The sequence below is a fragment of the Mustelus asterias genome, chromosome 7, assembly GCF_964213995.1.
Source record: "Mustelus asterias chromosome 7, sMusAst1.hap1.1, whole genome shotgun sequence".
NCBI classification, from domain to species: domain Eukaryota; kingdom Metazoa; phylum Chordata; class Chondrichthyes; order Carcharhiniformes; family Triakidae; genus Mustelus; species Mustelus asterias.
Genome location: NC_135807.1, coordinates 40,401,324 through 40,415,582, shown reverse-complemented (window position 1 = coordinate 40,415,582; position 14,259 = coordinate 40,401,324). Strand labels below are relative to the sequence as shown.

Sequence of the window (14,259 nt, the reverse complement as noted above, 5' to 3'; positions counted from 1 at the left end):
CATGGCAACGCCAAGAGCCTATTGTGGTCAGTGCTGGAACTGCAACAGGGAGCCAGAAGAAGACCCAGGGATCTCCAGAAACAGGGGATCTTGGTCTGGGAGGCTTTGGGCAGGTTAGAAAGGGAGGTGGGGCTGGAGGTGGTAGGTTTAAGGCTGAAGGTGAGTAGAGAGAAAGGCAGTCCTCTCTTTTGCAGGGTACTGCTCCCAGGTGCAAAGGGTAGATAGGGCATCTCTTTCTACCTTTTGAAATAATTTATTTAAGAATTGGGCCGCCCACTCCCGCCCGCTTGTCCATACCAAATACGTTATGGTGTGGGCAGCGTAGTATCAGGGTCAGTCGGCTTGGTGAGAAGTCTAGTTGACCCTTGACCACTGATCTAAAAAAGACAGGTGAGCTGCCGATTTTGGCACCCATCCACCCCCTGTATTTTGGGGGTGAGCTTGTGCGTGGGTTGGAAGAAAGTGGCATGGCCCCAAAACCCCCTCCCCATGCCCAAAAACATGCCTGGCAGGAGCCTGTAAAAGGTGGTCAGTTGTATATGTGTGATTTCACTGTAGGTCTTCTCTTTTGCTCCTGATTTACACACTTGGTGGCTGATAACGAAGATGAGATCGATGCACGTGGAATTTTAGCTGCAAACCTGCTTTCCATATTGAAGTTTGTGGCATGCACTTAAATCTGCAGCATTAATGATTGTGTTGAATATTTTTTCATATCGCCCTATATTGGTTAAACATTGGTTTAGTTTTGTCCTTAATAAATTAACCCGCCTGTATGGCGTGTATTACTTAAAAAGGCATTATTGATTCTATTTCAGATTCTATGACTGTCAAGAATTTCTTTTTCCACCTGATCATTTTAGTCCTCTCAATATGTGTCGCCGTGTTTACAAGGTATGGGAATTTTGAGATCTTCAGATGAAAAATTTGTTCTCAAATGTTGTGGTGAGTACTCTAACCTTCAGTGTGATGTACTAATTCTTCAACAGATGGTTTTTTGGAGGAGTGGTTGCAGTATTACTCATGACTATGCTGGTGTTTACAGCTGTGCTGCGTAAGTACAATTGCTTGCAGTCAATAATGAGTTTTTTCATAAACTTCTGGTGAGCTGAATTCTGATTCACGATCTCTTTTGTTTGTGACAGATACAGCAAAGTCTGCGTACCCCTGCTTTATTAAATCCCACAACATCTTGCATCACACACAAACCGAGGTAGGACAACAATTTACAATCGTTTTTGGGGGGTTTAAATACATTCATTTTAAAGGGTAGAGATCAACAGTTGCAATGGAACATGCCATGGAGCACTTGAAGCTCAGCCATGGGTTTTGGATTTGAGCTCATAAATCTGCCTGTTGTTGTCACTTGCCGATTGTTGACAAAAGCTTCCAATATTTGCTGAGGAGATGAGTGTGAGAAGGAGCATTCGGACTGAGCGGCCTGTGTACAGAGATCAACTAAAGCTAGTGAATAGGAGCAAAAAGCAACTAAAGAGGTTCATAGCATGTTAGCCTTTACCTCAAGGGGAGCAAAAGGCAAATGGGTGGAAGTTGGGCCACAGCTGTAAAGAGCTCTGCTTAGACCCCATTATAATACCGTGTTGAGTTCTGGGCATCTCAACTCAATATATTGACCTTGGAGGGGGTGAGAATTATACAGGGCTACCTCTTCCATGCTTACCATCCGAGGTCCAAAACACTTACTCCTGGTTAAGCAATGTTTCACTTGCACCTCTTTCAATTTGGTCTATGTATTCGCTGCTCCCAATGTGGTCTCCTCTATATCGGAGAAACCAAGCGTAGACTGGGTGATCACTTTGCTTCAGTCTGTGCGCAATCAGGACCCTGACCTTCCGGTTGCTTGCCATTTTAACACACGATCCTGCTCCCATGCCCCCATGTCTGTCCTTGGCCTGCTGCAACACAAACTGGAGGAACAGCATCTCATCTTCCGGCTCGGCACTTTACAGCCTTCCAGTCTCAACATCAAATTCAACAACTACAGATGATTAGCTCCACCCCACCTCGACCCCTTTGTTTTCATTTTTTTTTACTGTTCTCTATCATTTATTTATATGTCTTTCTTCATTTTTCTTCCCCCCCCCTCCACTCTTTCCCCCTACTTTATCCTCCCTTTCCTTACCTTTTCTCCCCCTTTGCTTCCCCTTCCCCCCTTTTTTCTAAATTTTATCTCTCTCCCACCCATTCCCCCACTCCCCCCACATCTTTATCTGTCACAGCTTACCCTCTGATTTTAGCTTCTCTGCCGTTAGGCCATTCACACCCTTTATTCTCTCTGTGGACTGCCATTAGCAGCCTTTTCCCCCCGGTTTCTGTGGCTATGACTCATCTTTCATTCCCTCCCCCTGCAGTATAAATATCTCCCACTTTCTATGCCTTTTAGTTTTGCCAAAAGGTCATCTGGACTTGAAACATCAGCTCTTTTCTCTCCTTACAGACCTGCTGAGATTTTCCAGCATTTTCTCATTTGGGTTTTAAATTATGAAGACAGTTTGCCTTGGATTCTCTTGAATTGAGAAGATTAAGGGATAATTAAAGTATTTTGAATGATTAAAGGAGTTGATAAGATAGATAGAAACTGTTTCTTTTGGCAGGAGAATCCGGGACAAAGTGCAAATAACCTTAAATTAGAGCTCGGCTGTTCAGGGTTGACATCAGAGAAAGTAATTCTTCACACAAAGGTAGTGGAAATCGAAAATTCTCTCCCCCATGCAGCTGCTACTTCAAAAGTGACATTGAAAGACTTTTGTTCGGAAAAGGTATTAATGGTTACAGAACTAAGGCGGGTTGGAGGGAGTGAAGATGCAAACCAACCATGATCTAATCATTGAATGGTGCAACAGACTCAAAGAGCCGAATGGCCTCCTGTTGTTCTTGTATTTCCAATGCACTGAAGGCACTTCTGGATGGCATAAGTAGTCACGGAACACTCCTTATCCCAGTCCATAGCCCGACTGCTTGAAATGGGAAGTACAGTATGAATGACTGGATCCATGTGTAAAAGGGGGGTCGGAGAAGGTAAAGACTAGTTAGTGTTCATCTCTACCTACTGCACCAATAATTCTTTCATACCCGTATTTTAGTCTTTGAAATAAAATGTCCCTTTATCCTAAAGATGCTGGTGTAGGGGAGGTTTCAGCTGGAGGCAGTAGTATTTTAAATAATTTGGGGACATGGGCATCACTGGCTGGCCAGCATTTATTGCCCATCCCTAATTGCCTGAGGGAAGATGGGAGTGAAGTCACATGTAGGCCAGACCAGGTAAGAATGGCAGGTTTCCTTCCCTAAAGGACATTAGTGAACCAGATGGGTTTTTCCAACAATTGAAAATGGTTTCATGGTCATCAATAGATTCTTAGTTCCAGATTTCTTTTTGATTGAAGTCAAATTTCACCATCTATCATAGTGGGATTTGAACCCAAGAACATCAGCTGAGCTTCTGGATGAATAGTCCAGTGATAAAGGGTCAAAGGTAGGGTTCTGAAGACTGTGGAGGAACAGAGAGATCTTGGGGTCCATATCCACAGATCTCTAAAGGTTGCCACTCAAGTGGATAGAGCTGTGAAGAAGGCCTATAGTGTGTTAGCTTTTATTAACAGGGGGTCGGAGTTTAAGAGCCGTGGGGTTATGCTGCAACTGTACAGGACCTTGGTGAGACCACATTTGGAATATTGTGTGCAGTTCTGGTCACCTCACTATAAGAAGGATGTGGAAGCGCTGGAAAGAGTGCAGAGGAGATTTACCTGGATGCTGCCTGGTTTGGAGGGTAGGTCTCATGAGGAAAGGTTGAGGGAGCTAGGGCTGTTCTCTCTGGAGCGGAGGAGGCTGAGGGGAGACTTAATAGAGGTTTATAAAATGATGAAGGGGATAGATAGAGTGAACGTTCAAAGACTATTTCCTCGGGTGGATGGAGCTATTACAAGGGGGCATAACTATAGGGTTCGTGGTGGGAGATACAGGAAGGATATCAGAGGTAGGTTCTTTACGCAGAGAGTGGTTGGGGTGTGGAATGGACTGCCTGCAGTGATAGTGGAGTCAGACACTTTAGGAACATTTAAGCGGTTATTGGATAGGCACATGGAGCACACCAGGATGATAGGGAGTGGGATAGCTTGATCTTGGTTTCAGATAAAGCTCGGCACAACATCGTGGGCCGAAGGGCCTGTTCTGTGCTGTACTGTTCTATGTTCTATGTTCTATAATACCACTAGGCCATTACCTCCCCATTCCTGCACTGTCGCTTTTTTCCCAGGCCCTTTCAGCACGTGACCATGCAAATCCATGCAAACTCGAGTTGGCCGTAAGGTCAACATCAGAATCCAATTTCATTTTGCCTACTTGACTCAGCAGAAAAGCCGAAAAGGTCTTAGATGATAAGTGCTAAAATTAAGATTGAAAGAGTGCAAGAAGCCCTTCTGAAGTAGTTGATCCCTTATTGGTGTAGGTACAGTTTCTGAGGTAGCACTATGCTCTAATATCTCAAATAGCACAGTGAAACCTAAAAGATTCAAACTAGAAGAATGGTCACTTAGCGGTCACATTAGGGAGTATTCCTGGTAAAAGGTCAGCTCCTTCGGGAATATAGTCCAGGTAAACACAACAATTTCATTGAATCCTACAGTGAAGAAGGAGGCCATTCGGCCCATCGAATCTGCATCAACCACAATTTCACCCAGCCCCTATCCCCATAACCCCATGCATTAACCCAGCTAGTCCCCCTGACACTAAGGGGCAATTTAGCATGGCCAATGCACCTGGAGTGCGGGAGGAAACCAGAGCACCCGGAGGAAACTCACGCAGACATGGGGAGAACGTGCAAACTCCACACGGTGACCCATGTAGCAAAACTTCCAAGGTGCTTCATAGAGGCACCACAGAACAAAATATCACTCCAAACACATAAGGTGATATCAGAACAGATGACCAAAGGCTCAGTCACAGAGTTTTAAGGAGCATCTTAAAGGAGGGGAGCATGGCAGAGAGGCAGAGAAGTGTCGGGAGAGACTTCTAGAGCTTAGGGCAACTGAAGGGATGGCCAGCAATGGTGGAATGGTTATAATTGGGGATGCACAAGAGGCTGGAATTATTTAGTGGGGTTGCAGGGCTGGGGGAGGTTAGAGACTGAGGGGGGGGTGAAGTCATGGAGGGATTTGGAAATATTCCAAAGAGATTCTGTTCCTATACCCCCCTTGGACTCCAGGAACAACGAGAACAAAATACACCCTTAATGTCCCTAGCTGTATAGGTTAGGGGAATTAGCATGGTAAATACGTGGGGTTACGGTGATAGGATCTGGGTAAGATGTTCTGTCAGAGAGTCGGTGCAGACTCGATGGGCCGAGTGGCCTCCTTCTGTAAGGTAGGGATTCTATGATTAACAATGTTATAGGCGTGGGAGCGAGAAGAGAAGGCATTGATTGTGTTTCTCGGATAAGTAACTCGGCGAGTGAGATCCCACTCCGCGGAGACACTGCGGGAACAAGGTGTGACCAACTGCATGAAAGGTCGCAGACAGACAGGTCAAGAAGGATGAGGAGGGATAGTTTACATTTCCCACAGTTGCATTGAATTCACTTTTGACAGAAAAGTAAGGCTGTATTTTAATTGTAATTTTAGGTTGAAATTGAACTAATTTGTGTTTTCTCTTCAAAGGAAATCACCTCAGAAAAAGACTGAGGTAAGTATTTAACAAGATTTTATTTTAAATCAGGCAAGTGGCTTGTGTAAGAATGTGGCTAAAGGCATTGTGATTGCTTCAATATTGTTACCACAGCACCTGATTGTCAAAGTGAATGAGTATAATAAGAGGAAAAATCACTTACTTTCAGTTATAGTTAGTAATATAGAGATATCCCAAGACTAAGAAAAACCACAAAAAGAAATGCGGTACCATAGTGGACAACTCCACTAAAACTGTGGAATTTTACTGGTGTGGTGAACTCATGGGGGCCCCATGGGTGGGTGGGGGGAGATGGTGGTGGGAGGAGGAGGCGTGCCAGTGCGGGAGAGAAAAACATATTAGACAGTTGGAAAATGGGTGTTAATACAGCAGTTACTATCGTTCACTCCGCCCAATTGGAATCCCATTGAAATCAGTGAGATTGAATATCAGGTGGTGTAGAGAACAGGCGGACAATCCGATGTGGGATAATAGTGGGTAGAAGCAGGCTGCACCTCTACCTGTCCCAGAAACAAAGGCCGCTGAGCATATGTCAAACAGTTATTCAACTTCACTCTGCCAGATTACGGACACCATAGGAAGAGGCCAGACTACAAGTCGCCTCATGCAGGCCTCACCCACCTGGTTCAGGTCTTACCCACCTCAATCAGGCCTCACCCACATGGATCAGGTCTCACCCATTGCTTCAGGCCTCACCCACCCTCACCCAGGCCTCACCCACCCTCAATCAGGTCTCCCGCCCACCCTCAATCAGGTCTCGCCCACCCTCACCCAGGCCTCACCCACCATCACTCAGGCCTCACTCACCCTCACTCAGGCCTCACTCACCCTCACTCAGATCTCATCTGGGAAAAGGTGGTTTGCTTGGGGAGACCTCAAGGGTCCTATTTCATTTAAAATAGGAAAACTAAACCCTTATTTCAGCCAATTCCAGTATTGATCCCTGTATCCTCATGGGTTCCTCATGTCAGTTTCATCATGTCCAGATGTTGAGAATTGTTGAGATCTTTGCTTTCCTATTAACACAGCCAGCTAATAGTATGCCACTATTAGCAATTCTTCAATCCTTAAGGCCATTATTAACACCCACTTTGTCCTGTGTCCATGACATCTTTGCTAATCTCTCCTTATCTCTAACCCACCCCTGACCTTCCAGTCTGCCCCAACACATTAACCCTGTTTCTCTCTCCACAGATGTGCCCAGACCTGCTGAGTTTATCCAGTATTTTCTGTTTTTATTTTAGATTTCCAGCATCTGCAGTATTTTGCTTTCGATTGAGAATTAAATGTTTGGTCAAGTTTTTACTGCAGTTTAATATTCAAATTAAACTAATTTGGAAGGTTTCAGAAAGCAGTGTTTTCTTCTCTAAGTTACTGACAGTGAAGCCATGTGTTATAAAGCAATGTTTTGTAAGAGTGAATTTAGGATCATGTTTAGTGCTAGTTAATAACAGAATCTTTGTTTTGAACATACTCGGTGCTTTCCCCCAATCTGTCACAATAATTTGCATGGGAGAGCCAAGGAAACGGTGCCACAGTGGTTAGCACTGTTGCCTCACAGCGCCAGGGACTTGAGTTTGATTCCTGCCTTGGGTCACTGTCTGTGCGGAGTCTGCACGTTCTCCCCGTGTGTTTTCTCTGGGTGCTCCGGTTTACTCCCACAACCCAAAGATGTACAGGTTAGGTGGATTGGCAATGCTAAATTGCCCCTTAGTGTCAGGGGGATTAGCAGGGTAAATATGTGAGGTTATGGGGATAGGGCCTAGATGGGATTATGGTTGGTGCAGACTTGATGGGCTCAATGGCCTCCTTCTGCACTGTAGGACTCTATGATTCGATGAAATCCAGGGAAAATGGGAAAGAGTCTTTCTCTGGGGTTTCTGTGGCTCTTTTGCAGATGTTACAACGGATAATTGGGAGAATTCCCATTGAAACCCACCCCTCGCTTTGGGCAGCATGGCGGCACAGTGGTTAGCACTGCTGCCTCACAGTGCCAGGAACCTGGATTCGATTCCCGGCTTGGGTCACTGTCTGTGCGGAGTCTGCATGTTCTCCCCGTGTCTGCGTGGGTTTTCTCTGGGTGCTCCGGTTTCTTCCCACAGTCCAAAAGACGTGCTAGTTAGGTGCATTGGCCATGCTAAATTCTCCCTCAGTGTACCTGAATAGGCGCCGGAGTGTGGCGACTAGGGGATTTTCACAGTAACTTCATTGCAGTGTTTATGTAAGCAAACTTGTGACTCATAAATAAATAATAGATTCTGGCTGAGAAATTGGTTGTCACGGTTCCTGTATTTTTAGTGTAAAATGGACACTGTTGTGTCTCGTGCAGAGTGCCGTACATGGATGTTCATTCCACACATGCAGGGTTACGGGGAGGAGACCAGGGAAATGGCACCAGACTAAGGGCTCACTTAGAGAGTCAGTGCAGACATGATGGGACAGCGGTTAGCACTGCTACTTCACAGCGTCAGGGACCAAGGTCCCATTCCGGCTTCGGGTCACTGCCTGTGTGGAGTTTGCACTTTCTCCCCGTGTCTGCGTGGGTTTCCTCCGGGTGCTCCGGTTTCCTCCCACAGTCCAAAGATGTGTGGGTTAGGTTGATTGGCCATACTGAATTACAGGAATAGGGCCTGGGTGGGACTGTGTTTGGTACAGACTCGATGGGCCAAATGGCCTCTTTCTGTATTGTAGGGATTCTGTGATGTGAATGGCTTTCTTCTGCACTGTAACAATTCGGTGATCTTTGATTTACCAGGATGTTGCCTGGTATGGAGGGCATTAGCTATGAGGAGAGATTGGAGAAATTCGGTTTGTTCTCACTGGAACGACGGAGGTGGAGGGGTGACCTGATAGAAGTCTACATGATTAAGAGGGGCATGGACAGTGTGGATAGTCAGAAGCTTTTTCGCAGGGTGGAAGAGTCAATTTCTAGGGGGCATAGGTTTAAGGTGCGAGGGGCAACGTTTAAAGGAGATGTACGAGGCAAGTGCTTTACACAGAGGGTGCCTGGAACTCGCTGCCAGGGGAGGTCGTGGAAGCAGATACGATAGTAACTTTTAAGGGGTGTCTTGACAAATACATGAATAGGATGGAAATAGAGGGATATGGTCCCCGGAAGGGTAGTGGGCTGTAGTTCAGACGGGTAGCATGATCGACACAGGTTGGAGTGAGGAAGGGCCTGTTCCTGTGCTGTAATTTTCTTTGTTCTTTGTATGGGTCAGATATCATATTGGTTAGGCCAGTGTCACCCAGAACCCCACCTAAAACTGCTGCATGGCCCATTGCTGTTACAGAAATCTGGGGTTGCAATATCTATTTCAGGCCCTCTTACCAAATTGGTTCCCGGCTGACCACAGCATGTTCTGTGCATGCTGCCATCAATCTCCTCAGGTGAAAAACAGTCAAACAAGCAGTTTTTAAATGGGACCTCCAGAGGCTGTCAGCGAAATGCTATTCATTTGACTGAACATGGAAATGGGAAGAGCAGGCATGCTTGTCCTGACTTTACACAAAAACTGTGGTCTGCTGCCATTGGTTGACCTCACCTGACCTTACCCCACTGCAGGTCTGATGCCAGTGTCCCGCCTGGCCGGTCTCGGTCTGGGTCTTCATTGTGACTGGCGCATGGCCCCAACATAGCTGCTGAATTCAGCATGATCCTCTTGTTAATGGGTTTCTAACACAGCGGTGTGTGGGCCTCATTGGGGTTTGTGCCTGAAGTCAGGCATCAGCCACTTTATCGGCCTCAGTGTTGTCAGTTAACTGTGTGGAGTTGCTGCATACAACTAACGACTGAAGCATTCATGCCGTGCTGAACATGGGCAAAACTATGAGATGATATATTGCAGCCAACTAAATTGTCTCTTCATGTCCCAAGATGTGTAGGTGAGATGGATTAGCCACGGTAAATGTGTGGGGTTACAGCAATAGGTGGGGGAGAGGGCCTGGGTAAGGCACTCTGTCAGAGAGTTGATTCTATGATTCTACTGGAAAAGAACAGGTGAAGGGAAGATTGTGGGATGGTGGTGAAGAAGCAGTGATCCCAGTTTGTGGACGGCTGGGCACAGTGCTGCCAAATCCATCCATTGCTCAAGTTGATTCACATGAAACCCATGACTCTTTGGTCAAACCTTACAGCTACTGTATTCTAAAACTTCGGTCAAAATATCTGCTTTGTATTGTCTGTAATTGAGGATAGAGATCTGTCAGGTTAAGATCGGAATACTTTTTACCCAATCAGATATCTGATTTTGTTCCTATTCATAATGGGAATTGACAGTATGAAGGATTCACTGAAGGTTGTAACTGATGTGGTTGTAAATGTTCTATTTTTGCCTGAAACAGAATTTGAAGCTCAATTTTCTATCAACTGCTTCAATGAAAGACGAGTGAAGAAATTGGAAAAACCTTGACAACCGTGAACCAATGGGAAACGGGCTGACATTTCTTACCTTTCTGGTTTTCAGCAAAGCTTTGAACTGTTCTTCAACTCACAAGTCTAGAGAAAAACCCAGAAGCTAAATAATTTCAGAAATCATATATTTAAATAAGAGAAATGTCAAATTTTCTTCAATGTTGGGAATTATTTAGTCTTGCCCCACCCTCAAATGTTGACTCAAATGAGCTTTCAATCCCGTTCTATACTGAGCCATTTTAAATGAAAAGGCTTCTGTCTCCAGTGAGGAAAGGCTGGAGTAAGACCATGAAAAAATGGGTGGAGGGAGTTTTCCCTGGCTAGACTTGGATGTTTCCTGGCAGGGTGACTCCAGACATCTTTGATATCCAAGGATCTGCTACAAATTGTGTTGGATCAGTTGATGGAAACCACTAACGGTACTTGCCATGATCCATGTGCACTCAGCTACACTGTCCACATAGGAGAGTATGCTTCAACCTATCATGTTTCACCTCTACTTAAAGGAAGAGCTATGGGACAGTTGCAAATTCTGGCAACTGCTACCATAAACATCTTGGGATGCCAGGTTGGAGAAGGCTGCCCCTTCTACTCTTCAACTGACTGGGGCTGGAATACAGATTCAGCATCAACATTCTGACTAGTATTATTCAATCTGCTTTCCTGCTGATCAGTGCCCACTTCGAACCAGGCTCCAGTAGCAGTGGGCAGACACATGTGCCCATCCATAATGGAGTTGTCTCTGGGGACGCTATCATGTATATGCTATCCCAGTATTTCCCTCAAAAATATACTTTGTTCATAAGATTTATGCAAGTACATTACATAACAGTTCAAATTTCATGACATAAAGTTCATTACATACGTTTCAATTTCTTTCAATACAGAACATGGTACTCTGAGGTTCCATTAGCTTATATTTGCAATATCCATTTCACATCAAGAATTCTCTGATGCATTCAGTCTGGCGGGGGTTTACACGGGGTCCAGCCCTTGATGGACTGTGGCAAGTGGCAGCATGGTAGCACAGTGGTTAGCGCTGCTGTCTCACAGTGCCAGGAACCTGGGTTCGGTTCCCAGCTTGGGTCACTGTCTTTGCAGAGTCTGCACGTTCTCCCCGTGTCTGCGTGGGTTTCCTCCGCGAGCTCCGGTTTCCTCCGCGTGCTCCGGTTTCCTCCGCGTGCTCCGGTTTCCACCCACAGTCTGAAAGCCATGCTGGTTAAGTGCATTGGCCATGCTAAATTCTCCCTCAGTGTACCTGAACAGATGCCAGAGTGTGGTGACTTGGGGATTTTCACAGTAACTTCATTGCAGTGTTAATGTAAGCCAACTTGTAAACTTTAAACTTTAAGTTACTTTGGCCTTTTCAAGTTGTGACAGAGCCCTGTGCCACAGAACTGCTCAGGATGAAACTTGACAGAAACTGCTGCATAGAATCCCTACAGTGCAGAAGGAGGCCATTTGGCCCATCGAGCTTGCACCGACAACAATCCCTCCGAGGCCCTATCCCCATTTAACCTGCTGTTCCTCTGACACTAAGGGGAAATTTACCATGGCCAATCAACTTAACCCGCATATGTTTGGAGTGTGGGAAGAAACTGGAGCACTCGGAGGAAACCCAGACACGGGGAGAATGTGCAAACTCCACACAGACAATGACCAGAGGCCAGACTTGAACCCAGGTCTCTGGTGCTGAGAGGCAACAGTGCTAACCACAGTGCTGCCCATGCATCAGACTTTCAGACTTTCTTTGCAAAAATACATTCCGTTGGGAGGTGGATAATGATTTCTTATCCGCCGTAGCTGCCTCAAGGACAGCATGCAATGGCATTGAGAGCCATCAGCCAACATCCGAGAATCATTCAACACTGCATCTGCAATGCACACCCGCAGACGTATGAGCAAAGTCGGGAGTAATTGGCTCTGGGAGTCCAACATCGATAACGGACCCATGGATGTTAGCGTCAGGCACAGGCAGGGAAACCTGATCCTCCACCATGCTAACCATAACCTGTGGGAAGCATTGAGTGCAGCAAAGGCACAGAATGTACTTTGGGTGGGAAACCTCATTGTCCATCAGCAGAGGTGGATCAATTATCCCACCATTGGCCAGAATCTGAAGGGTATAACTGCCAATCACAGGGTCCTGAGAAAACAAACACAGGGAAAAATATATTTGACTCATCTTCACCAATCTGCGTGCCACAGAAGTGTTTGTCCTTGCAGCATTGTTCACAGCAAACACACCCACACTCCTTGTTGTCATTCTGAGGAGATCTCCATCATGTGTGGCACTACCACCATCCTAACTGGGACAGATAAAGAACCGATCCAACATCTCAAAAGTGGGTGCCCGTGAGGTGCTGTGGGCTAATATTTTTTTCTATTGGTCTTTGTTGAGTTTAATTTCAGAACTTAAACAAGATGAGTTTCTAAATTCACAACTTTTGGGTTACTGCTCCAATCTCATAATGAGCGTACAATCATATCCCTGCTAATTGATTAATTATGCGACTCCACTGAATGTTAAAAATAGATTTTTAAAATCTATTATAAGGTTTAATTCAAGTATGTGTAAACACAAACCATTATAATGTTACTGATTAGCAAATTAGTGTTTGTCGTAATAGTTATTTGCATTGTTTCTCTTTTTCCTTTCTATAAAGCTATATAAGACCCTCGTCAGACCCCACTTGGAGTACTGTGCTCAGTTCTGGTCGCCTCATTACAGGAAGGATGTGGAAGAGATTGAAAGGGTGCAGAGGAGATTTACAAGAATGTTGCCTGGATTGAGTGGCATGCCTTATGAGGATAGGCTGAGGGAGCTCGGTCTTTTCTCCTTGGAGAGACGTAGGATGAGAGGAGACCTAATAGAGGTATATAAGATGTTGAGAGGCATAGATCGGGTGGACTCTCAGAGGCTTTTTCCCAGGGTGGGAATGGCTGCTACGAGAGGACACAGGTTTAAGGTGCTGGGGGGTAGGTACAGGGGAAATGTTAGGGGGAAGTTTTTCACACAGAGGGTGGTGGGCGAGTGGAATCGGCTGCCGTCAGTGGTGGTGGAGGCAAACTCAATAGGGTCTTTTAAGAGACTCCTGGATGAGTACATGGCACTTAATAGGATGGAGGGTTATAGGTAGGCCTAAAAGGTAGGGATATGTTTGGCACAACTTGTGGGGCTGAAGGGCCTGTTTTGTGCTGTAGTTTTTCTATGTTTCTAAATCGAAAATAAGCTAATTAAAATCTGCACATTAATATTCTTGTATCACCGGTTACAAGCCGAATGGACGATAGACTTACCAGTGTTTATAATACAACTTCAATTTTTCAAAGCTTTATTTAAATTTGATTTGCTTACTGTTCTTACAATAAAGATTTATAAGAATTTATATGAAACTGTATAATGAACAGATTCTAGTAGTACTGAATGTATTAGAAATGCACAAATAAAGAATTTTGAACAGACTGAATAATGAGCCTTAATGTTTCCTATACAAACCAAAACCTTGTAAATTTCTATAGTAATGCAACAGGTTATGGAATAAAGAAATGAAGCTAAGATACAGATCCAGCCATGATCTGATTGGCAGAACAGACTTGAGGGGCTGAATGGCCTACTCCTTTTCCTTTGTCACCACAGAAGTTGTATTAATATAACTCCTTTAAAGTAATAAAATGTCTCAAAGCAAAGCATGGAACCATTATAAATCAAAATTTGACACAGCCACATAGGGAGATATTAAATGTTACTGAAAAAAAGACATTTTGTCAAAACCTTTTGTCTTGCACTCATCAGGACAATCGCAAGAATACCTGATCAGGGGAAACAACAACTTTATACAGTATCAGAAGGTTGCTGATTAGTTGGCAAGTGGACTCTGATTGGTAGAGGCATTGCCATGGAGAATGTACTAATTAATGGTGACTGACAGTTAACCGTCAGCTTTTTAAATTCAATTCCATGGGGCGAGCCCCAGTGGAGACCATTGCAACCTATATTACTAAGCACTGTGATTTTGGGACCACACTGCTTGACATGCTAAGAAAGGTCTTAGTTTGTGGACTTAATCATGAGGCCATCCACAGAAACCTGCTGGTGGAGACCAAAATTTATTTTCTAAAAGTGTTGGAGATAGCCCTCGTGA

At 44.9% G+C, this 14,259-nt stretch overlaps 1 protein-coding gene across 1 annotated transcript in view; it reads left to right on the top strand.

Annotated features, from left to right (window-relative positions):
* Positions 1-13,582, top strand: part of tmem71 (transmembrane protein 71) — a 43,674-nt gene extending 30,092 nt beyond the window's left edge. Inside the window, exons 7-11 of the mRNA XM_078215925.1 lie at positions 819-894; positions 990-1,054; positions 1,146-1,213; positions 5,673-5,697; positions 10,045-13,582. Of these exons, the coding sequence (XP_078072051.1) occupies positions 819-894; positions 990-1,054; positions 1,146-1,213; positions 5,673-5,696 (233 nt within the window). The 3' untranslated portion in view covers position 5,697; positions 10,045-13,582. The remainder of the gene's footprint in view (positions 1-818; positions 895-989; positions 1,055-1,145; positions 1,214-5,672; positions 5,698-10,044) is intronic.
* The last annotated feature ends 677 nt before the right edge of the window (positions 13,583-14,259 follow it).